This window comes from Zeus faber (assembly GCF_960531495.2).
Source record: "Zeus faber genome assembly, chromosome: 12".
NCBI lineage: Eukaryota > Metazoa > Chordata > Actinopteri > Zeiformes > Zeidae > Zeus > Zeus faber.
The window spans coordinates 30386950-30410761 of NC_137196.1; the positions used below are offsets into that span (position 1 = coordinate 30386950).

The window sequence follows — 23812 nt, forward strand, 5'->3', positions numbered from 1 at the left end:
ATCCCTCCGAAACGTCACCACCTCTAACCAAAAGTTACATTTGTGATTCAGGGCTAGCGTTTTTTCACCTGAACCATCGCGAGAACGAGACGAGGAAAACGTCGTCGCCGGACGATGACGTCACACCGCCCGACACGACGAAGCGGCAGCGCGTGTGGACGGCGACGTCCGGAGGAGAAAGGACGAGAGACCGCAACATGGCGCCGGAGTCCAGCGACGACGAGGCCCCGGAGGAGGTGACCTTCGACGACTCCAGGCTGTCCGCCCTGCGGAGCATGAAGGCGGCGCTGGAGACAAGCAAACGGTACGTTGAGCACGCAAACTGTGTTAGCTTAGCATGCCAGCCGAGCTAACCTGCTTCGCAATGTGTCTATTGGAAAAATGCGTTTTCATCTAAAGGGGTTTTGTTTTGGTAAAGGTTGGTGCATTGTTGTACAGACAGAGCAGCAGCACGTTAGTTCACACATGTAAAGGTCACCGCAGTCGAAGCGCACATTATAAGGCTGTTGCGGAGGCTAAGCGGCTGTATGGCTGCTAGTACTGACTGTAAATATAGTTGGCATATTTCTGTACACAATGAATGAATCTGTCAACAGCAGCGTGGGCATGGTTAACAATGGGGGAGCATGTCTAATCGATCACGAATTCACGACGCTATTGCGATTCATTACATTGTCATTCATCCCTCCCCAGGGAAAAAGAACAGCTGAAAGAAAAGAGGCGCAGAAGACACGAGCTGTTCCAGGAACAGAAGGTATAACTGTGGATAAATGTATGTGTGTAAAAAGTATTCAATATTTCCACCGCCTGGCTCACAACGTACATTGAATTCACAGGGAGTTGGGCTGTCTACACAGGTCATTTTTTTAAGTCTTAAATCAAGTTTTATAAATATTAGGCCTTAAAATGTCTAATTTCAGGTCTTCATTTCAACATGAACAATATGTCTGTTTTATTTGTCTATATATATTTTTGCCAAAATGTAATGTATAACAATTAACTCCCTGATACCTGCAGCCACCCTGTATATAATGCCAAGAACAGTAGTTAATTAGTTGGTTAGTAGTTACAGCAAACTACACTCTGTGGCAGAAGTCTCCAGACAATGATCTGTCTCAATTTGAGTTTTGCGACAGCAACGTGCAGCACCTCGCTGAGCAGCTCTGATGTGGGCCCAGCTCTGAGAGTGCTGCCACACGCTTTGGAGAGTCTTCCCAAAGTGGTAAATATCTAAAATTGTCAAATATCCTTGCATTTAACTCGCTGATACCAGCAGACACCCTGACTCAGTGGGATATAAACTGCTAATAATGGAAGGGATACACTTAGAGACAGCATCACTCATTTAAAGACTTGTTTTGCATCCCAGTACTAACACTGTAGGATGGTGATCACAGGGGAGTGGCCATCTTGGGTTATAGCTCACACTGTAGGAGCCGAGAATTTAAACTCCAAACCAGCCTGATGTTCTGTCTGGAAGTGATCACAAGAGTTTCTTGGCGTCTGAAACTAGTGACCAGAACCCGCATTTAAGATGCGTTCACACTATACAAATTAAACCCTCTGCGCCAGTTTTCGGAGATCGCCGACAAAAGCCCTCAGATCGGAGGCAATTAGAAATTTGCTCGGCGCTCACAAATCGCCCATGATCGTTATGTTTGAACCATTCAAGACGCGACTCGAGAGCTCGCCGATGCCTCACAGACGTCCGAAAGATATCCAGCCGGCTCAATATCTGGTCCTGTCGGGGAACCATGCAACAAGCTACAGCCAATGACAGCAGAGTGGGGGGGAGGGGAGGAGTTGAGAAGGAGAGATGGAAGTGCAACAGAGCCATATACTGTGTGTGTGTGTGTGTGTGTGTGTGTGTGTGTGTGTGTGTGTGTGTGTGTGTGTGTGTGTGTGTGTGTGTGTGTGTGTGTGTGTGTGTGTGTGTGTGTGTGTGTACACACACACACACACAGTGGGGCAAAAAAGTATTTAGTCAGCCACCAATTGTGCAAGTTCTCCCACTTAAAAAGATGAGAGAGGCCTGTTATTTTTATCATAGGTACACTTTGACTATTAGAGACGGAATGGGGGGGGGGGAATCCAGGAAATCACATTGTAGGATTTTTAATTAATTAATTGGTAAATTCCTCGGTAAAATAAGTATTTGTCACCTACAAACAAACAAGATTTCTGGCTTTCACAGACCTGTAACTTTTTCTTTAAGAAGCTCCTCTGTCCTCCACTCGTTACCTGTATTAATGGCACCTGTTTGAACTCGTTATCAGTATAAAAGACACCTGTCCACAACCTCAAACAGTCACACTCCAAACTCCACTATGGCCAAGACCAAAGAGCTGTCAAAGGACACCAGAAACAAAATTGTAGACCTGCACCAGGCTGGGAAGACTGAATCTGCAATAGGTAAGCAGCTTGTGAAGAAATCAACTGTGGGAGAAATTATTAGAAAATGGAAGACATACAAGACCACTGATAATCTCCCTCGATCTGGGGCTCCACGCAAGATCTCACCCGTGGGGTCAAAATGATCATAAGAGCGGTGAGCAAACATCCCAGAACCACACGGGGGGACCTAGTGAATGACCTGCAGAGAGCTGGGACCAAAGTAACAAAGGCTACCATCAGTAACACACTACGCCGCCAGGGACTCAAATCCTGCAGTGGCAGATGTGTCCCCCTGCTTAAGCCAGTACATGTCCAGGCCCGTCTGAAGTTTGCTAGAGAGCATTTGGATGATCCAGAAGAGGATTGGGAGAATGTCATATGGTCAGATGAAACCAAAATATAACTTTTTGGTAAAAACTCAACTTGTCGTGTTTGGAGGAGAAAGAAAGCTGAGTTGCATCCAAAGAACACCATACCTACTGTGAAGCATGGGGGTGGAAACATCATGCTTTGGGGCTGTTTTTCTGCAAAGGGACCAGGACGACTGATCCGTGTAAAGGAAAGAATGAATGGGGCCATGTATCGTGAGATTTTGAGTGAAAACCTCCTTCCATCAGCGAGGGCATTGAAGCTGAAACGTGGCTGCGTCTTTCAGCATGACAATGATCCCAAACACACCGCCTGGGCAACGAAGGAGTGGCCTCGTAAGAAGCATTTCAAGGTCCTGGAGTGGCCTAGCCAGTCTCCAGATCTCAACCCCATAGAAAATCTTTGGAGGGAGTTGAAAGTCCGTGTTGCCCAGCGACAGCCCCAAAACATCACTGCTCTAGAGGAGATCTGCATGGAGGAATGGGCCAAAATACCAGCAACAGTGTGTGAAAACCCTGTGAAGACTTACAGAAAACGTTTGACCTCTGTCATTGCAAACAAAGGGAATATAACAAGGTATTGAGATGAACTTTTGCTATTGACCAAATACTTATTTTCCACCATAATTTGCAAATAAATCTTTAAACATCAGACAATGTGATTTTCTGGAATTTTTTTTCTCATTCTGTCTCTCATAGTTGAGGTTTACCTATGATGAAAATAACAGGCCTCCCTCATCTTTTTAAGTGGGAGAACTGGCACAATTGGTGGCTGACTAAATACTTTTTTGCCCCACTGTGTGTGTGTGTGTGCGTGTGCGTGTGCGCGCCTCCAACTGTCCTGCAGAACAGACAATCCTTGCTGCCCGTGTATTCCAGTCTACTCTCTCGCCCATATTCTTTTATATCATATTCTTTTATTCATTTTTCTTCCTTGGTTTTTCATTGCCAATCAGCGCACAAACAACCTGGAGTGCTCGTTTCTTGCCCATATCCGTTTTGGAAGGGAAAAAATCCTGTCCTGCGCATGGTATTGCATCATTTACTGTGTCGATTCTCGTGTGTGTGTTTTCATGACAAAACATAGACTGGAGACCAGACAGACTCTTTGGAGATTCCTCCTGGAGAAGATCTTTGATGTGTGACCCCCAACCCCCTGAACGCTCATTTTGATCGATTTTGAATCTGAATCGTGACACCCCTGCCCATAACACAAGAGATTTCCTTATGATCTTGAACATTCATCTGGCACTTAAGTGTATACTAGGCAACCTAACCTCCCACCTCCTTTCCTCTGTAGAAACGGAGGCTTCTCCCTGCCGAATTCCTGGAGGAAATCGCCGCCGCACCTTCACAGTAAGAGTTCTTTGCTAATGAGCTCATTGCGCTGTGGTTATCCTTTTAGTGTCCCAATGGTGACTCTCCTTTTCTTTGTAGGAAGAAGGAATCATCTGCAGATCAAGGTAATAAACTTTAACATCCCGAGTCATTGTCCAGTGCAACAGTGACCCGGGTTGGACTCAATGCAGATTGTTATTATTCACAACTAGGTTATAGCAGGTCAAATTGGTCTTAACGTTTCAAATGTAACTCTCTGATACCTGCAGACACCACGTTTCTGAAGACAAAAGCAGCAGCGGTTCGTTATTTGATTTGATAGTAAGTTGGTTGGTTAGTTAGTTGCTTAGTAGTTAACAAACTAGCAAACTACACTCTGTGGCAGAAGTCCTCGGACGATGATCTGTCTCAATTTGAGTTTTGCGACAGCAACATGCAGCGTCTCGCTGAGCGGCTTTGACATGGGCGCGGCTCTGAGAGCACTGCCACACGATGAGTCTTACCAAAGTGGGAATTTTTTTTTTAATGTTTTGAAGCCTTCGATTTAACTTCCTGGTGCCTGCAGACACTCTGAATCAGCAGAATATAAGCTGCTATGATGGCGTCCGCCAAAAGACAGCATCACACATTTAAAGACTTGTTTCACGCCCCAGTGGTGACACTGTAGGGTGGTGAGCACAGGGCAGCGGCCATCTTGGATCCTAGCTCACACTGTAGGAGCAGAGACGTTGGACTCAGGTTGAAATCAAACCAGCCTGATGTTGTGTCTGGAAGTGATCACAAGACTCAAACCAAACCAAGGGCGGTGACGGAGCTCAGCGCAGGTCTGAACTCGCGACCTCAGTCAGAGCTTGTCCCACTGTGCTACGCCACTGGGATTGTTTACAATGTGTTGCTACGGCAACGCTGACTCGCTGTGTGAGCCTCTATCGACAAAATCCTGATGTTCCTCCACCAAGCAGCAGCAACGGAGGACAACCAGGGCGAAGAGGAAGATGGCAAGGAGGAGGATGAAGGAGTCGGATCAGAGGAGGAAGAGGCGGTGAAGCCCCGCCGGATGAGGGGTATTCGGAAGTAAATATAAGTATTTAAATATTATTAACAATTAAAATAATTATTATTTCTAGAAAGATGTAAATGAAGTGATGGCATGCTCTAGATGGTTGAGTCACCTTTCGGGACGCATCCCAGTTCAGTGATTCATGAGACCTAAACTTCTAAAATTTGTGCAGACTTTATTTGGAAAAACTGTTTAGTTTATTTCATTGTGTTCCGTTGGATTCTGGGGTCAGTGTCAAATGTATTACAAATAGTAGTAGTAGTAGTGATGATAATAATAATAATAATAATAGGGTACAAACAGTGTCAATGACATTAATAGGACATTGAAAAAAATTGTCAGCTTCCTTTTTAAATCGTTTTTATAGGAAGGGTTTTTGTAGTCTGTGTAATTTAGTATTTATGAAGTTTGAAAAAGATCTGTCTAGAAACAGTTACATTTTGATGCAGCGTTTGACCTTGGACATATTTCCATTCTCAAAAAGGAAAATTGTGTCATTGATACTCAACAGAGAACTGGTCTAGAAGTCTGTGTCGTCAACCATGTCAAAATAACGCGCAGCCCAGCTTGTGGTTCATCTCTCTCGTCCTATTCCTCAGGCTGCGGGACGGCTACACCGTCATGATGGCGGCGAGGAGCTCACTGGCGGCGGCGCAGCAGCAGGCTGCCGCAGACTTCCTGCAGCAGCGACTGTACGGCGCGGGGAGCTGCAGAACCACAAGTAGGAGGCGCACGCCGCTGTTCTGGAATCTGATTATAAAGGGGTTCAGCCCGCGAGGCCAAAAGTGTCTGGAACACGACAACCGCTCAAACCACGTACACGGTTGAGGTCTAGCACAGCAGCCCGAGGCCCCGCGCTCCGGAAGGGAGGAGGGGCCAGTCTGTCGTGGCCCTGGGGGGAGGAGTGGCTGCTGGATGGCTGTGGCCACTTCTCCCCCGGTTCTCTGCCGGACACCCTGGGTGCTGCTGCTGCCAGTCCGGAGAGGGTTGCTGATGTGTCCCGTCCCCTTGCTGGAGAGTCCCTGTTCAGGGACCTTGGGCACAGAGCCACAGACGATGGGGTTTCAGACACGGTTTATTGTAGAGAGTGGGTGAGATGGAACAAGCCCGGCGCAGAGGGACATGTCGTGACAGGCTCCTCTCCTGAGTGAGTGGGGGGATGGGGGTTTTAACTGTTGCTCGTTGGTTGGCAACAGGTGAGCAGCCACACTGATCCTGGGGCCGATCACCTAGACCCAGGACAGGTGTGGCTGCTCAAACCACACCATCCCCACACCACATACCTGTCTTACATTTGTCTTTAAAAGGTTTTCAAGTGTATTCATCTTTCCCGACACCCGGTATATGAAAACAAGTGTTAATTTAGTGAGCTGGTTGGTAGTTACAGCAAACTACACTCTGTGGCAGAAGTCCTCGGACAATGATCTGTCTCAATTTGAGTTTTGCGACAGCAACGTGCAGCGTCTCTCTGAGCGGCTCTGACGTGGGCGCGGCTCTGAGAGCACTGCCACACGCATTGGAGAGTCTTCCCCACCTGGATCTGACTCGGTGTCTGTGCGAGTCCAACCGTCGGATGTTGGAGAAGAGCTCCACCTCGCTGCTCCGCCTCGCTGGTCTCTGAACCTTTTCCCTGTTTGCAGACAACGAGTTCCTGTCGCTGCAGAATAAAACGGCTCCTCACAAACGAGCTGCGGTGCAGTTTGTCGACAAGGGCTGGGGTGAGTCGATGTCTTTCTCATCTGTCGCTCTCTCTCTCTCTCCATCCCTCCACCGTCTGCTTACTGTCCAGAGCCAAACATGTAGAGTTTATCTGCAGGCAAATGTAATTTAAAAACATCTAAATCTGAATCAAATCCAGATTAAGTTTATTCCACCAGGTACATTTTCAGGTACCTGGATTGGTGCGTTTCTCTACACACAATTTCCATTAAAAAAAAAAAAAAAAAAAAAAAAAAAAGCCTTGCAGCCTTAAAAATATAAATAAAATAATATAGTTAAATATAATTATAATGAAAATGGTCCAATATACACAAAAAGTCGAATATGATAAGAAATAAATGTGATTCTCTGCACAGGATAAGTTATTATTGACCAGCCTGGGTATAAATTATATATTATAATATACCAGTATTTGGCTTGTGTGTATTTATAATATAAATACCAGTTTCATAACATTTCATACATTGTGTGTCGAAGAAAATAAATCCTAAACCGATCTGGGAAATTATGATGAAGTCACGTGATATAAATAACAGGCATTCCAGAAACAGAGCCTGTGATACAGATCAGAATCAGAAATACTTTAATAATCCCAGTGGGAAATTACTTCGGAAATAAATTAGGGAATTAATGAATTACGGAAATTAGATATTACCACTTCACTCTGATTTGTGTTCCTAGTACTTCCATCCAATAATTCACCCATAACAATCGATCTATCTTCATTCGTTTTACCCACTATTCCGACAAAGGTTTAGTTTGATGCCCGACGTGTTTGATTCCCCTGTACGGTGTCTCCCTTCAGCCCCGCAGCAGAAAGCCAAAGCAGAGAAGCTGAAGCGGCGATGGCTCCACAAGCAGCAGCTTTCCTCCAGCTGACCTGGGGCCAGTGGTGCCGTATGGGGGAGGTGTTCTAAGGGCCTGTAGCGGACAGGGGCCCCAGGAAATTATTACAACATTACGTGGTGGGGCCGAGTGTGATTTATTTTCATGGGGCCTAAAATCCCTTCCTGGGGCTCCCACAAAACCTCTGTTCAAGAATAAATATCTGTTTAATTCGTCATCATATTGTTTTTTTATGCAGATCTAGGATTCCTGTATTTCTAATCTCAGTACATTAACTTCCGTCATATCGGACTATTTACAATATACAAATTATTGAGTTTGAGTTTAAAAATACCTTTTTTAAATGAAGCTGAAATTATAATTTTTTTTTGGAATGCTGTAAATATTTTCACTTAAAACGTGTTTGGGCAACCTTTTAGAAATGTCTCACGTTGCAGTTTGATTATTTAAAGACATCAGATACTTAAAATAATCTCATACTGTGGTAACACCATAAATGCAGTGTTTTCTCTCACAGTAATGAACTGGCACAGACTTGAGCTGTATCAACGACAGTAAAATATTGTGATTCCCTGTTGTCGTTTTTCCATGTGTTGCGGAACTCAAACTGTAAAACCAAAATACAATAAGTCAAATTCAAAATGCAACACCCGTGTGCTGCCAATGAGTTAATCCTTGACTCAAACCGGAGAGGGTCTGTGGCGCCCCCTTGTGTTCGACGTGTAACATAACGTCTCTTCAGCAAACGCTTTTTGTAACGTGACGTGCCTCTGTGTTTAGATATGATCCATATTCGCTCCCACACTCACAGCACTTGACTCGGAACACTCTGCTAGTACTGGGCGGGGCCTCGCTTTGCTCCCAAAACGGCCTCGATTCTTCCTGGCACAAGATGTTTGAAAACATTCCTTTTGAGATTCCGCTCCATGTTGACATGATGTGGTCACTCAGTTCCTGCAGATTTGTCAGCGGCACATTGGTGCATCCCAAAGGCGTCCTGTTGGATTCGGAACCGGTGACGGGGAAGGAAAGTGAACGACACTCAACTCATTGCCATGTTCACGAAACCAGTTTGAGACGACTTTTACTCTGTGACACGGTGCATCGTCATGGTGGAAGCAGTTGTTAGAAGATGTATACATTTTGTCCGGGGAAGCACATGGTCCGCAACAATACTCAAATAGGCTGCGGCATTCAAGCCGCGATTGATTGGTAGAAACGTGCCCAAGGTGTGCCACGGTACAGTTCCCCACGCCACCGCCACCAGCCTGGACTGTCGACAGGAGGCGGGTCGGGTCCGTGGATTCATGCTGTTGGCGCCAAATTCTGACCCCACCACCTGTGTGCCTCAGCGGAAATGGACACGGACCGGACCAGGCTACGTTTGTCCGTCTTGGTGAGCCTGTGCCCGCTGCAGCCTCAGCTTTCTGTTCTCAGCTGACGGAAGCGGAACCTGACGTGGTTCTGCTGCCGTGGTCCATCCGCCTCAAGGTTCCACGCGTTGTGCATTGTGGGATGTTCTTCTCACCACATTGTACAGAGCGGTCATCTGAGTGACCGGAGCCTTTCTGTCTCTGCCTTTCAGCTCAAACCAGTCTGGGCATTCTACGTTGACCCCTCTCATCAACAAGGCTTTTCCGTCCGCAGACCTGCCGCTTGCCGGGTGTTTTCTTGCACCATTCTGAGTAAACTCTAGAGGCTGTTGTGCGTTAACATCCCAGGAGATCAGCAGTTACAGAACGATCAAACCAGCCCGTCTGGCACCAACAGTCATCACATTGTTTTCCTGTTCTGATGGTTGATTTTAACATTCACCAAAGCTGCTGACCCCCATCTCCCGGATGTGATGCATTGATTAGATAATGGCATGAAGAATTAGGTGTACAGGTGTTCCTAAAGGGTTCGGACTATATATACAGTATATATGTACATAAATGAAATATATACTGTGTATTGATCCCAGAGGGAGAATGACAAGACAGTGCACGTCAAAAAATAAAAGTAAAATATAAAATATAGTAAAATATAATTCTGGAAATAAAAAAAATAAAAAAAATAAAAAGAAATATATATATATATTGAGATTTTCTTCATTATATATTTTTCACATATACATATATATATATATATGGGATAATAATAATAAGCTTAGTAATAAACAGACTATCTGATCTCATGTCAGTGTTTCTGCTGAAACATTCACAACAAGTCACTGTTTGGGCTCCATCTGCCGAGCTGTGGTCCCGTCATCAGCCACGAGGAACATACGGTCAATTATGATCGATTATGGTCAATAATGGTCAATGATGACACATTGAAAAGGCGCTGCGGCCAGGTAAGCGTTCAGACCAGGCAGGGACGCTCTCCTGCTCCACTTCCTGAAACAACAACAACACTGCCGCGGTGCCCTCTGGGATATGTAGTCTAGTAGGGATTTTTAACACGCTCCAAATAGGGACGCAAACAAGTCGCTCACACGAACTAAACCGACTCAAACAGAGGCGAACGCTCACGGAATATCCGGCCATTATTCCCAAGGAGGATCGAACGGCGGGGGCGGCGTTTCACCCAATACATCACAAAGGCCGAACTACAAGGCCCAGGAGCCGCCGCGATGACGTGCGATGACGTGATGCGAGGGACGGTCACAGAGGGAGGAAAGAAAAACAGCCGCTTCCGCGTTGTGTCTGTTATTCCCGCACACGACTGACAGCCATGGTCTGACCCCCCGCCGCGCAGCGCCACCCGCCGCCATGTCGCTGCTGCGGAGCTCCAAGAAGAAGGACAGGCGCGTCTTCTCCGGTACGTGTCCGGAGCCCGGCTGCCGGGCCCGGCTCTTCTTCCCCGCCGTCGGCTCCGCCAGCATCGAGTGCACGGAGTGCGGCCAGCGCCACGAGCAGCGCGACCTGCTGCGGGTGGAGGAGGTCACCGACCCCGACGTGGTGCTCCACAACCTGCTGAGGAACGCGCTGCTCGGGGTGGCCGGCGCCCCGAAGAAGGGCTCCGAGGCGGTGAAGGTGATGGGTCTGTCCAACTACCACTGCAAGCTGCTGTCCCCGGTGCTCACCCGCTACGGCATGGACCGGCAGACCGGCCGAGCCAAGCTGCTGAGGGACATGAACCAGGGCGAGATGTTCGACTGCTCCCTCCTGGGGGACAGGGTGTTTCTCATCGAGCCGGAACACGTGTCCACCGTCGGCTATGGCAAGGACCGGTCGGGGAGTCTGATCTACCTCCACGACACCTTGGAGGAGATCCAGAAGGCCAACGGCAACAGGGAGTGCCTCATCCCGGTGCATGTGGACGGAGACGGCCACTGCCTGGTCCACGCCGTGTCCAGGGCGCTGGTGGGCAGGGAGCTCTTCTGGCACGCCCTGAGGGAGAACCTCAAACAGAACTTTAAACAGAACCTGGACCGCTACAAGGCCCTCTTCCAGGACTTTATCGATGCCGCCGAATGGCAGGACATTATCAACGAATGTGACCCGCTCTTCATCCCACCGGAGGGCGTTCCCCTTGGACTACGGAACATCCATATTTTCGGCCTGGCCAACGTGCTCCACAGGCCCATCATCCTCCTGGACTCTCTGAGCGGGATGAGGAGCTCGGGGGATTACTCGGCGACCTTCCTCCCGGGCCTGGTGCCGGAGGAACAGTGCAAGGCCAAAGACGGGAGAGCCAACAAGCCCATCTGCATCGCCTGGAGCAGCTCGGGGCGGAACCACTACATCCCCCTGGTGGGTGTGAAGAACACCGTGCTGCCCAAGCTGCCCGCCAGACTCTTGCCCAAAGCCTGGGGTGTTCCTCAGGAGCTCATCAGGAAGTACATCAAGCTGGAGCCGGACGGAAGCTGCGTAGTTGGAGGCGACCGCAGCCTGCAGGACAAATACCTGATGAGGCTGGTCAATGCCATGGAGGAAGTCTTCATGGAGAAGCACGGAATTCACCCCTCCCTCGTGGCGGACGTGCACCAGTACATCTACAGACGGACGGGGGTGATCGGCGTTCAGCCCGAGGAGGTGACTGAGGCGGCCAAGAGGTTGGTTCTGGAGAACCGGCTGCATCGCTGTCTGATCTGTAGCGCTCTGTCAGAGCTCCACGTGCCGGTGGAATGGCTGGCCCCTGGTGGGAAGCTCTACAACCTGGCCAAGTCCACACACGGACAACTCAGACCCGACAAGAATTACAGCTTCCCGCTCAACAACGTGGTGTGCTCCTACGACCCGCAACGAGACCTGCTCGTACCCGACTACAAGATGAGCTCCCTGAACACCTGCACCTGGTGCCACGGCTCCTCGGTGCGCCACATCCAAGGCGACGGCTCCGTGGTTTACCTGGATGGAGACAGAACCAACAGCCGCTCTCAGGGAGGGAAGTGTGGCTGTGGCTTCAAGCACTTCTGGGAGGGACGAGAGTACGACAACCTGCCGGAGGCCTTCCCCATCACCCTGGAGTGGGGAGGGCGGCAGGTGAGAGAGACGGTCTACTGGTTCCAGTACGAAACAGACGTGGCCTTGAATAGTAACGTTTATGATGTGGCCATGAAGCTGGTGACCAAGCACTTTCCAGGGGAGTTTGGCAGCGAGATCCTGGTGCAGAAGGTGGTCAACACCATCTTGCATCACACCGCCAAGAAAAACCCAGACGAGTACAACCCCGTGTCCATTGACGGGGCTCACGCCCACAGATTCAGCGACACCGTAGAGGATCACCAGGCCATGGACACCCACCCTCCCACCAAGATCATCCTGACCGGCCAGAAAGCCAAGACCATCCACAAGGAGGAGCTGACCATGAGCCAGGCAGAGCGGAGCCTCCAGCAGAGCATCGGCCAGAAGGCCGCCACCTCGCAGAAGCGAAGGACAGACAAGCTCAAGCAGGACCAGAAAGGCCTCGCTCGGCCTTCCACTCCAGAAACCTCCTCCTCTGCTCCGGCCACGCCCATCAAAACAGCTTCCTCTCCCTCGTCCAACAAGGACAAGAAGATCCGCGTGACCACCAGTGACGGCAGGCAGGCCATGCTCACCCTGCAAGCCTGCACCTCCTTCTCAGAGCTCCAGAGGAGCATCTCCAGGGAGTTCAGCGTGCCGCCGTCCCAGCAGTGCATCCGCTACGGCTTCCCGCCCAAAGAGCTGCCTCCCCCGAAGGAGGGCGAGGAGAACGAGGGTGTGGCCCTCCAGCATGGGGACAGAGTGACCGTGGAGATACTTAAGGGCCCCGAGGAGAAGACGGGGCCCGGTCTGAGGGCCTCCGGCTCCCACTCGCCCGTCCATGCCGTGAAGGGTGGGGAGGGCCTGAGCTCCAGCAGGACGGGCAGCAGGGAGCTCCAGGAGAGCATCGACCTGGAGATCTCTTCTCTCTGCCTCCTGGCCACGCTGATGGGTGAGTCACTTCACTACCTATGATGTGTTTTATTATTTTTTCAACACCAGGTTTTTTTACACCAACCCTAACCCTCACCCATCACATTACGCATACTTCATGAGTCCTACTGTGGAGATAGTGTCTGGTGCAACAGCAGGTCCATGAGCCTGGATCGAAAAACCTTTACCAGATGACCCGAGAGGTCTGGGTCATATTAGAAGAGATGAGAATCACAGATGTGTTTTGACCCTAAAGGCGTTGAGAGATGGGTAAACAAGTTGCAGAATCTTAAAATCAATTGTGAGACACTGGACGCCGGTGCAGTGCCGAGGAGCTTCTTGGTGTTGGTTAGAAGTCAGCGTTCCTCGGCAGCATTGGTTTGGAGACACCTGACAGACGTTGCAGCGTTCCGTCCTACCGAGGATAAAGGAATTTATTTATGTTTTTATATATATATATATATATATATATTTTTTTTTTTTTACTGTCGTCACCACGTTCAATCGGACAGAAAAATTGGCATTGTCTTAATTTCATGACACTATATCCCTGAAAGATGATGAATTAAGATTAATTTTATTATGATAATAATTTAATTCATTTTAGTGTAAATGTTGGTACACTGTAAAATATGTTTAACTTCTTTGCAGGTGAAGACGTTTGGTCCTATGCGAAGAAACTGCCCCATCTGTTCCAGCAAGGTGGCGTCTTCTACAACATTGTCAAGAAAGATATGGGTACAACTTCTATATTTATACTAAAAGCAATGTTTTATGATTATTAAAGTGGAAATTGGGTGAGAAACCCACCAATTTTACCCTACAACTCGGTAAAATATCAAAGACTTTGAGCAATGTTGAAGGTTTTTTGTTTTTTTTTTACCTTGTTAAGCTGCATGAAACTACGTGGAGCCTCCAGAACGTCTCACAGTGCTGCGTTATAGCAAATAATGTTTAGAGAGATTTGACCAATATTAGTTAGTTAGTTAGTTAGTTAGTTAGTTAGTTAGTTAGTTAGTTCCTCCCGCTCCTTCTGGAACATTGGGCGACGAGTCCCCACCATTTGCTCCTTACCAGAATGGCTTCTTCTCGTCATTTACGTAACATGCTTTTTTTACGGGGTGAGGTTATTAACCCCACGCCCAACCCCCAACCTGGAGGACCGGGTGCTGACTTAACCAATATTAGTGCTATAGAAATAAACTTGCTTTACATGGTTTCTGTAGTAACACTGTGATATCTGTGATATAAACCGCATCACTTCCTGTGCGGTAGTATTACTTTCTGCCAGGGTACTATCAAGTACACACTACCCAGTACACAGACACTTGGAACCAGTTAATTCACAGTCTCGCTGTGTCATGTTATGTCCTTTGAGGTGATTTCATTACGTCCATTGAAAGAGCAGAGATTTTGATTCAGAGAGACCGTGTCGTGTAAATGTTTTGGAATTAAAGTGAAGGGATGTCCTTCCTGTCGTCCGTCAGGGCTGATGGACGGGAAGCACTGCACACTGCCCCACCTGACAGGGAAGGTGTTTGTCTACAACGCGACGGAGAGTCGGCTGGAGCTGTGCGTGGACCCCGCCGGCCACTTCCCGGTGGGTCCCGACGTGGAGGAGCTAGTGAAGGAGGCTCTGGTCCAGCTGCGCTGCGAGGCGGTCGGCAGGGGGAGCCGCGAGGGGAGCCCCTCCCACGGCCTGCTGCGCCTGGGCAGCGGGGGCGCGGTGCGGAAGAAGGAGCAGCTCCAGAGCGTCACGGCCTTCCAGGGCAAGGGCCACTCGCTGGGCAGCGTGGAGGTAGGTATCACCATGAGGGGATAAGAGGTTTGGTTAAACCGACCATGGAGTGACTCTCAACACAAAGTATTTAAACGTCCACGAGAACGCAAGAAAGAGTAAAACAAACATGGCGTCGACCACCAGCAGCAGCAGCAGCAGCAGCAGCAAAGCAGTTGTTGAATCTGATTTAATCCTATCCTTAAAAAAGAGAGCGGAGAGTTCCACATGTTTATGAAGAGCTGAAGATGTAATGTTCAAAAGCTGTTTTGGAAAGTGCGTTGGGGAGTTTCTGGATTTGGTTTCCTCGCACGTTAAAAAGCAGAATTTGGATGTACATCTGTTCACATTAGACAGAAGTAACGTGAAAGCGACTGTACTATTATCATATGTCTGGTCAAACCTTGAATGGACCCGACAACACAGCGTCGCAGTCCGACAGCCTCGGAAATCCCGGCTAACTCGTGTTGATTTGAAGAGACTGATGTGCGTTATTTTTGTGCAAAATAAAAAATTGTGACTTTGTGTGAAATGGCCTTCACTCTGATCAAAGTGTTGATTGATTTCTCCGTGTGTTCCAGCCCCACACGGATGACGCGACGCCGCAGCACCGGCCAATCACGCGGCAGCACAGCAGCGGCGTGGACCTGAGCTCCAGCGTGTCCCGCGACCCCCCCGACCTGTCCAGCGTCCCGCAGGAGGCCCGGCAGCTGGTACGCATGGCGCCAGGCTTCCTCACCACAAAGGACAACCGGCACCTGGAGCCCGGCGTGATGGAGCAGCAGAGGAAGAAGCTGCAGGAGATGGTCTCGTCCATCCAGGCATCCATGGAGCGCCACCTGCAGGAGCAGCAAAGCCTGGCAGCGGCGGCGGCGGCCTCTGGGAAGCAGTCGGACGCCGGACGCCCAGAGCCTGCGGCCGAGGACGGAGGAGGCGGCGAGGCGGCGGCTGCCAAACCAGAGCAGAAGCTGAGGAGGTCAGAGGAACCAGAAGAGATGGAGAGTCAGGATGCGGAGCAGAGCAACATGGAGCTCATGGATCACTCCTGAAGAGGGAGGGATGGAGGTACTTTCCTCCCACAAATACCTCCCGAACCCATCTGGAACCCTTCAGAACCTACCCAAACACCACCAAAACATCTCTGAAACCTTTCCAAAACCTTTCTTCAGCTTCAGAACCCTCCCCAGCACTTCCCCCAAACACCACCCTGTGTTCTCCAAACCTCCAGCAGGGGGTCTGGCTCTCCTCTGGTGGCTGTACAGAAACAGACTGGAGGGTGAAAACGTCTTCTTGTAGATGGAGAAGTGTCCCTTCAGCACTGTGTCCACTGGTCACGTTACATCTTCTGCCTGGCACTCATTGGGTTTGGCAATTTTTATAAATTCCTGCAAGAAAATGCAATCAATAATGAGCGCATTTTGAGCCGAAGAAGAAAAGATTTACGTTTAATTGTTATTAAATGTCAGCGAAGGCGCACCGGATCACTTTTTGCTTTGTTTCAAATCTCCATTTAACCTGCGACGGCCAAAGATGAAGAGAAGTTGATGTTCCAGTTTGAAACTCAGTTCATCTTCTCGTCTCTCTTCAGTCCAGCTCCCTCCTATGCAAACCTTCCGCTAAACTTCCACACTCTACAGCGTGCGTCACCCACAGCGCCGTGGGCGCCGCCCCCTCCCTAGTCCCACCGAAAATACAAGGAAACTGCTCGATGTCTGTACGTCCTCAGTTCATCCTAAAGACGAAAAACACTTTCAGAACTCTTGAGCTTCTCTAAATCCGGACGGGGTTCTCCACCTGCCGAGCCTGTCAGCTCCGTTGTGACGGGCGCTGCAGGAGACTGACTCTTCACTTTTGGAGGCGGAGCTCCACCAGACTGTTTTTCTGAAAACACTCTGTAAGAGCACTACGGCTGGGGTTCTTAAAGGACGCCACCAGACTTGTCATGGCCTTAAAACACACGAGGGACTGTGTTGTCGCAGCTCCGCTCTGCATTCTGATGATTGTACAACGGGCCCGAAGTCGAAGCTTCAATTTTGATTTTCACTCTGAGCGAACAAATTGTAAAGAAAAAAGGGAACCTTCGCGCCACACACCCACACCAACTAGACAGGGGTAATTTACAGTTCAGATACTATGAGTCTGCTCGACAGACACAGACGGACAGGGAGACGGCCAGAAGGGCAGTGAGGCAGGCAGGCAGACGTTTTCTGACGTGTATAGTAATAATCTGGTTGTATGATACTAGTACATATTGTAGTATACTCTGATCTGTACAGAAACACTGTTTGTTCAGCTCCTCTGTTTTGGTTTGGTAATTCTTCTCTCGTTTGCTAATAAAATGTTGAAGATTCCGCAGCTTCAACATTGCTGTTTGCATGTGTGATGGGTTATTAAATCAACAATAAAAAGACTTCCTTCCTGCTTGTTTTGTGCGCTGTGGTCCCTGTGTCAGTCTGCACCTCCAAGAGGGCTTAAAAAATAACAATAAAAAAATAAAAATAAACCTCTATCAGCTATTCCACATTATTTATTATTATTTTTATTATTATTATTATTTTTTTTTTTTTTTTTTTATTGCAAGTGTGAGCACTGTCGCATAGTTAAATGACAGTTTCCAGTTTTCGGTGTGTTTAGCCACAGTGGTTGTGACGTCACGCTCACCTGGCCAATCAGAGGCGGGGCTGCGCGCAGAGCAGTCTGCGCAGTTTTCCGTTAACGTCGGCGACGACCCAGGCGACGTTCGTCCATTTCGCATTTATTCATCTGTTGCGCTGGAGGCCGCGGCGGCTGGTGCGCAACGCGCCGCGGAGACCGAGCGGTTCGGCCTCCGCGCGAAAAAAGGTCCGAAAAGGGTTGAAAACGCCAAAAGTTTACCGACAGGAGAAAACCTCGGGGGAGCGGCAGCGCCCCCCGGCGGAGAGGATGAGCAGTTGCGGGGGATGTGAGTAAGTGCACACGGCGGCTCCACGCGGCACGACGCGCGTTCCCACGTCGCCCAAGACGCGACGTAAGAGTTCAAACGATGACGTCGCACAACGCAGGAAAATACCGCGCGGCCCTGGACGATGCCGTCGTCGGCTCAACGGCCAAAACGGTAGCCCCGAAGGTGACGATGCATTAAGACAGTCACCAAACTCAGGAATACACCGATAAACAATAACCAACAACAACATTTACATTTAGTCATTTATCAGACGCTTTTATCCAAAGCGACTTACAAGGGAGAATAACATTCAAGCTACAACAACAACAACAACAACAACAGGAGGCGGAATAGACCAGCAACACAAAATGGAGAAAAATCGACAAGATGAAAGGAGCGAGTCAGTCCTTCTCTGACAGGCCACGCTGAGCTGCTGCGGCTCAGCATTTCCGTTGGTTTTATTGAAATGGTCATTCTATATCTGCGTCCACATCCGTGTGATCTACATCTGTGTGTTTTGCAGTATATCTGTGTGTTCTACATCTGTGTGTTCTACATCTGTGTGTTTTGCAGTATATCTGTGTGTTCTACATCTGTGTGTTTTGCAGTATATCTGTGTGTTCTACATCTGTGTGTTCTACATCTGTGTGTTTTGCAGTATATCTGTGTGTTCTACATCTGTGTGTTCTACATCTGTGTGTTCTACATCTGTATGTTCTACATCTGTGTGTTCTACATCTGTATGTTCTACATCTGTATGTTCTACATCTGTGTGTTCTACATCTGTGTGTTCTACATCTGTGTGTTCTACATCTGTATGTTCTACATCTGTATGTTCTACATCTGTATGTTCTACATCTGTGTGTTCTACATCTGTATGTTCTACATCTGTGTGTTCTACATCTGTGTGTTCTACATCTGTATGTTCTACATCTGTGTGTTCTACATCTGTGTGTTCTACATCTGTATGTTCTACATCTGTTGTTCCTTCTCAGTTTAAAGGACCACCATGTTGAAGGGGGTTTTCCTGGCAGGATTTTGTGTTTTTCCAAATGGACCCAAGAAGAGGTGACGGACAGTTGTCCACACTGTATTGTTTGTTCTGAAATCTAGATACATGGAGGAGATGAGTACTACTGTGAAGATAATAGCCACATCATGAGTACTACTGTGAAGATAATACACACGTCATGAGTACTAATGGGAAGATAATACATACAGTGAAGATAATATACACATTGTGAGTGAGTCAGTCAGTCTTTTGAAAAACAAGTACAATAAATACACTTTCAGGCTGTACTCACAGGGAAACTAAAGCAGTGTCAATATCCATTCAGGTCTTTGCTTCCATTGCTGCTCTATAAACAAAATATACCAAACAAATATAAAACCTCTGATTTCGATTTTCTTTCCCTTTATGGTTGACTGCAGATAGTGTTAGTAATAGTAGTAAATAGTAATACTAACTATGTGGATCTGTTTTTACTAAACCCTCATGGTGGGTTTTTAATATCAGGATGAGGCGCTGCACAGGCTGGTGGAGGAGCACGGCTCAAACGACTGGTCTGTGATATCTGCACATTTCAAGGTAAATCAGTGTTTATGGTACTGTGGTGCTATGGTTCTTTGGTGCTGGGAATTATGGGCCTATGATACTATGGTACTGTGGTGCTGGGTATTATGGTGCTATGATACTATGGTATGGTGCTTATGGTAATTAGGGCTGGACGATATGGCCAAAAATTTTATCACAATATGTTTTTCTATATTGATCAATGTCGATAATTATCATAATATATATATATATATCAAATAGTAATAATAATAGTGCTCAATTAACAGTTTTAAGAATAACCCAACTCAACCTTAAACACTGAATAAATAAAATAAATACGTAAACGAAACAAATATAAATAATATATAAATGTATCAGGGCAGCAGATATTCCTATATTATCCCATTCAAATTTTTATGCTTTTTATTTTTAATATTGAAATGTATTCAAAATTCTAATGCTCAAATTTAGTTGGGGGGTGGGGGCTTATGCACGGTTTGGCCGCTCCAACTCTAGATGTATTTACTTTACTCCGTTTCCTGCTGCTGTGGAGCGGATTGCAGATCGCTCCTGAAAAAATCCCGCCCGCTTTTCACGGCCCGCGGGTGATGCCCCGCGGCCCGGTGCGGTCCGTGAGCCCGTGGTTGGGAACCTCTGCCCTAGAGGACATTCCGTCGGTGGTGGTCGGGTTGATTTCCCACTTTCATGGCCACATCAGTGGATTTACTGGACATTCTCTTCATTATTGTCATCTGAGAACATTCCGAAAAGTTGAGGAATCTGCGCTCTGTAATTATATGCGGCGACGTTTAGAGCGGACCGAGGGACTCTCTTCCTGACGTCCAGACCAGACCAGACACCGGTACTCCTGCTGTACCATTAGCTGTTGGTGTCACGTGGTTGTTTCTCTGCTGTACAATTGGCTGTTGGTGTCACGTGGTGTGGCACCCCTAGTCCTATGGTGTTGACCTCGGCGGGGGAATGAGGCTCAGAGGTAAGCTTTTTCAGGGTTCATTAATTTAAATCGTGAGCGGTGAAAGGGTGGGGGAGCAAAATAACTTCTTTAAGGTTCTTCCCAGTCCGGGGCATCAGGAGCCTTCCTGTCTCCTGCTTGTGTTGTCCCCCTCACACTGACTCTGGTCGCCTTCCCCTCTCGTGAAGGGTGAGTCCTCTCTCCCTCTGACGGCCGGCCCCTTGATTGCTGACCTGGCCCAGCTTGGTTTCTCCACGTTTCCAGCCATTGCCGGTGAATATACCTGTGTTCCACAATGATCCCCAGCTAGAGGCCTTTCCTTGCTGTGTGCCGCCCTCTTCTGTGGCTCCCTCCAGTGATTTGAGCCAAGGGAACACCACGGGGTGACCACGATTGGCTGTTCGTGTCATGTGGTTGTTTCTCTGCTGTACGATTGGCTGTTCGTGTCACGTGGTTGTTTCTCTGCTGTCAGATTGGCTGTTCCTGTCACGTGGTTGTTTCTCTGCTGTACGGTTAGCTGTTTGTGTTGTGTCTTTGAAGATAGAGGAAACAGACTTTGTATCTAACAGTATCGAAAATAAATCTCATCGATTTATCATTGTTATCATGGTAGGCTTTGTCGTGAAAATTATCGAGATTGTTTTATTGCCCAACCCTATTGGTACTATGGTATGGTACTGTGGTTCTATGGTACTGTGATGGTATGATACCATGGTATGGTACTGTTGTACTATGGTACTATGGTACTATGGTATGGTACTGGTGTACTATGGTATGTTACTTTGACCTGTACGTCAGGCCTATTCAACTGGTGGACTGTGGTTCAAATGTGGCCCTCCCTCCTATGACTCTAGACCGGCCCTTTGAATACGTTTGAAGCTTATCAATGAACTGTATCGATTATATTAATGTGAGAAATTAACAGTAAAACAGAAACATTACAACACTGAAGCAGTATGTATACAAGAATATAAAACCTGAGGTTGATTGGTCGATAAGCGAGGACCCGTGTTATTTCACGGTAAGGGGGCGTGGTGATTGCCAACGCTAGTGTACTGACAGACTGCGGGAACGCGACTGAGACTAAGAACAGTGATGCGCGATGAGATGTATACAGTGTATATATAGTATAAATACTGTATATAGTGTATAGTATATAAAGGATGATGCGCAATGAGATGCTTGAAGCTGAGAAGCTGCATGCACGCAGCACGCACACCACGGCATTGTACACCGTGTACAATACAGACTGGTCAGACTGCTGGTCCTAAGTCCCAACGGCTGTAAAACAGGTAGGTCGTTAAGTGAGGAGTACCTGTAGTAATAATAATAATAATAATAATAATAATATAATAATAATTGTCTTTTTCTTATGGTTTTACAGTCTCAAAGGTCAATTACTCAGTGTCAGAGGCGGTGGCAGAGGGTCCTAAACCCAGTGTTGAAAAAAGGGTTCTGGACCCTGGAGGAGGATGAGAAGGTGAAGAACCATGTCTTCTACTCCCATTGGAGCTCAGTAGGGCTGGACGTTGTTCAATTTTTCTGATTGGTTGTGGCAGCAATCAGTGGTCGGTTATTTCTAAATAATGACCGCTAAGTCAGTTGCCACGGGCAACCACTTCTTTGTTCTCTGCTTTTCCCTCTGTCCTTCTTCACTCTCCTCTTTAGCTCACTCCGTCCAGGGGTTCAAGACTTTTATTGTTTGCTGTGCTTTTCTGAGGTCCAATAGTATTTAAAATGGTGGCTCATGATTTATTGAAATTATAAACCATGTCATTCACACAGTTAAGAGTGTAAAGTGTATTAAATAATGCAGTAATATAAGGCAGCAGTGAATTCTTCTTTTACGTAAAGTACTGTAATGTAATGATGTTATGATGCCTAATGTCTCCCTGTCCTCCATGTGTAGGTCATCCAGCTGGTGCGGGCCAACGGTGCTAAGCGCTGGCCGCTCATCGCCCAGGAGCTGCAGAGCCGCACCGGGAAGCAGTGCCGCGAGCGCTGGAACAACCACCTGAACCCCAACGTCAAAAACAGCTACTGGACTCTGGAGGAGGACCAGGTCATCTACCGAGCCCACCAGAGGGTGGGGAACCGCTGGTCGCAGATCTCCAAACTGCTGTCGGGCAGGTAGTACTATTGTGAAGATAATACACACACCATGATACTACTGTGGAAATAATACACACACCATGATACAACTGTGGAGATAATACACACACCATGTATCATGCAGACCACGGCTAATGTCCGAGTGTTGCAGTGAGGGCACATATGACATAAGTAACCAAGATTTAATGACGGGTTAGTTACTTCTGGCTATGGTCTGGTTTTGTTCATAAATCTCCTGCCGACAAAAAGTAAGTTGCACAGAGCTCTGTCTCTGGCTTTGTTTCCAGGACGGACAACTCTGTCAAAAACCACTGGAACTCCACCCTGAAAAGGAAGGTAGAGGAAGAAGGCTACATTCAGGACGTGCAGAGGAGCAGCAGCTCCAACAGCTCCTCAAAGCTCAGGAGGAGACATGGCACCAGCATCCGAAGCAAGGTTGTCTGTCTGTCTGTCTGTCACCTGTGATCAGACTCTTTGCGCTCACCTGGTGTCGATAAAGTTTCAGGAAATACTGCGGTTCTGGTTCTCTTACAAATGATTTGAGTGGTATACATAAACAAAAAAACACAGTTTACTTAACCAATGTTACCTCTTCTTATTGAACGCTTTGCGAACGAAAGTGTGTTGAGTGGGGACCAGCATTCTAACTGGATACCTCTGGCTGCTGTTTTCTAAAGGCTGCAGGGACATCACTGAGCACCTGGGAGGAAGCAGGAAACAGAAAAGTAGACGGCAGCGCCCCCTCACATGGAAACAGCCCCATCAGAGAACTACTCTTCTCCCCCTCAGAGGTAGACCCGGCTGCAGGCCTCAAGCTGCCAAACCGTGTGGTTGCTCCCCGGCCTGCTGCGCCCCTGGATCGATCCGGTCGCGACTCGCCTATCTCTCCCAGTGCCAAAACTCATACTCAGCACATACACCACACAATAGACCGAGGGCTTGCGGGATGGCGGAGTGCAGGCTATGTGGGTGGGGATGCGGCGGGCAGCTGCCATCTTGCCTGTCACGCTCCTGCCCAAGCATGCTTCTCGTCCGTCCCAAAATTTTAATCCCACTCACATTAGCTTTGAACACACACACTGGCACACCAATCCTACTCCGAACAACACTCCAGGAGGGGTTTGAGTGATTTGGGTTCAACTTGCCTGAAGGACTCGGACCCCCAACCCCGCAATTTTAACTGCAGTTACCAACAGCACACATTGAGCACTGGGGTTTTCCGGGGTGGCTGGTCACTGGCGGGTCGGTGTGGGGGCGTGGTTGGCCGGGGGGCGGTCGGCTGGGCCACTCCTCCCGGCCTGGGTGGAGTCCTGACGGCTTGCGCCTGGTGGCTTGGGATGTGCTGCGATCTGGCGGGGCTGCGGAGAGCACCGCCGGGTGCCTT

The 23812-nt window shown here is 48.2% G+C and overlaps 2 protein-coding genes across 2 annotated transcripts; both read left to right on the forward strand.

The window, feature by feature from the left end:
• Positions 1-57: 57 nt before the first annotated feature.
• On the forward strand, positions 58-8298 carry nol7 (nucleolar protein 7). The gene is made up of 8 exons (XM_080010576.1): positions 58-304; positions 694-754; positions 4063-4118; positions 4200-4225; positions 5060-5174; positions 5760-5881; positions 6801-6878; positions 7685-8298. The coding sequence occupies exons 1-8, from the start codon at positions 198-200 to the stop codon at positions 7756-7758; spliced, it is 639 nt and encodes a 212-aa protein (XP_079866702.1). The 5' UTR covers positions 58-197; the 3' UTR covers positions 7759-8298.
• A 2146-nt stretch (positions 8299-10444) lies between these two features.
• vcpip1 (valosin containing protein (p97)/p47 complex interacting protein 1) lies at positions 10445-17280 on the forward strand. The gene is made up of 4 exons (XM_080011577.1): positions 10445-13107; positions 13740-13826; positions 14576-14886; positions 15447-17280. Exons 1-4 carry the CDS (start codon positions 10479-10481, stop codon positions 15912-15914), a joined length of 3495 nt encoding a protein of 1164 aa, XP_079867703.1. The 5' UTR covers positions 10445-10478; the 3' UTR covers positions 15915-17280.
• Positions 17281-23812: the final 6532 nt, after the last annotated feature.

Coding starts and splice junctions, on each gene's coding strand:
- nol7 (XM_080010576.1), top strand. CDS start 198: ATGGCGCCGGAGTCCAGCGACGACGAGGCCCCGGAGGAGGTGACCTTC. Junction 4,119..4,199: donor ATCGCCGCCGCACCTTCACA/GTAAGAGTTCTT, acceptor TTTTCTTTGTAG/GAAGAAGGAATCATCTGCAG. Junction 6,879..7,684: donor GTTTGTCGACAAGGGCTGGG/GTGAGTCGATGT, acceptor GTCTCCCTTCAG/CCCCGCAGCAGAAAGCCAAA.
- vcpip1 (XM_080011577.1), top strand. CDS start 10,479: ATGTCGCTGCTGCGGAGCTCCAAGAAGAAGGACAGGCGCGTCTTCTCC. Junction 13,108..13,739: donor CCTCCTGGCCACGCTGATGG/GTGAGTCACTTC, acceptor ACTTCTTTGCAG/GTGAAGACGTTTGGTCCTAT. Junction 14,887..15,446: donor ACTCGCTGGGCAGCGTGGAG/GTAGGTATCACC, acceptor CGTGTGTTCCAG/CCCCACACGGATGACGCGAC.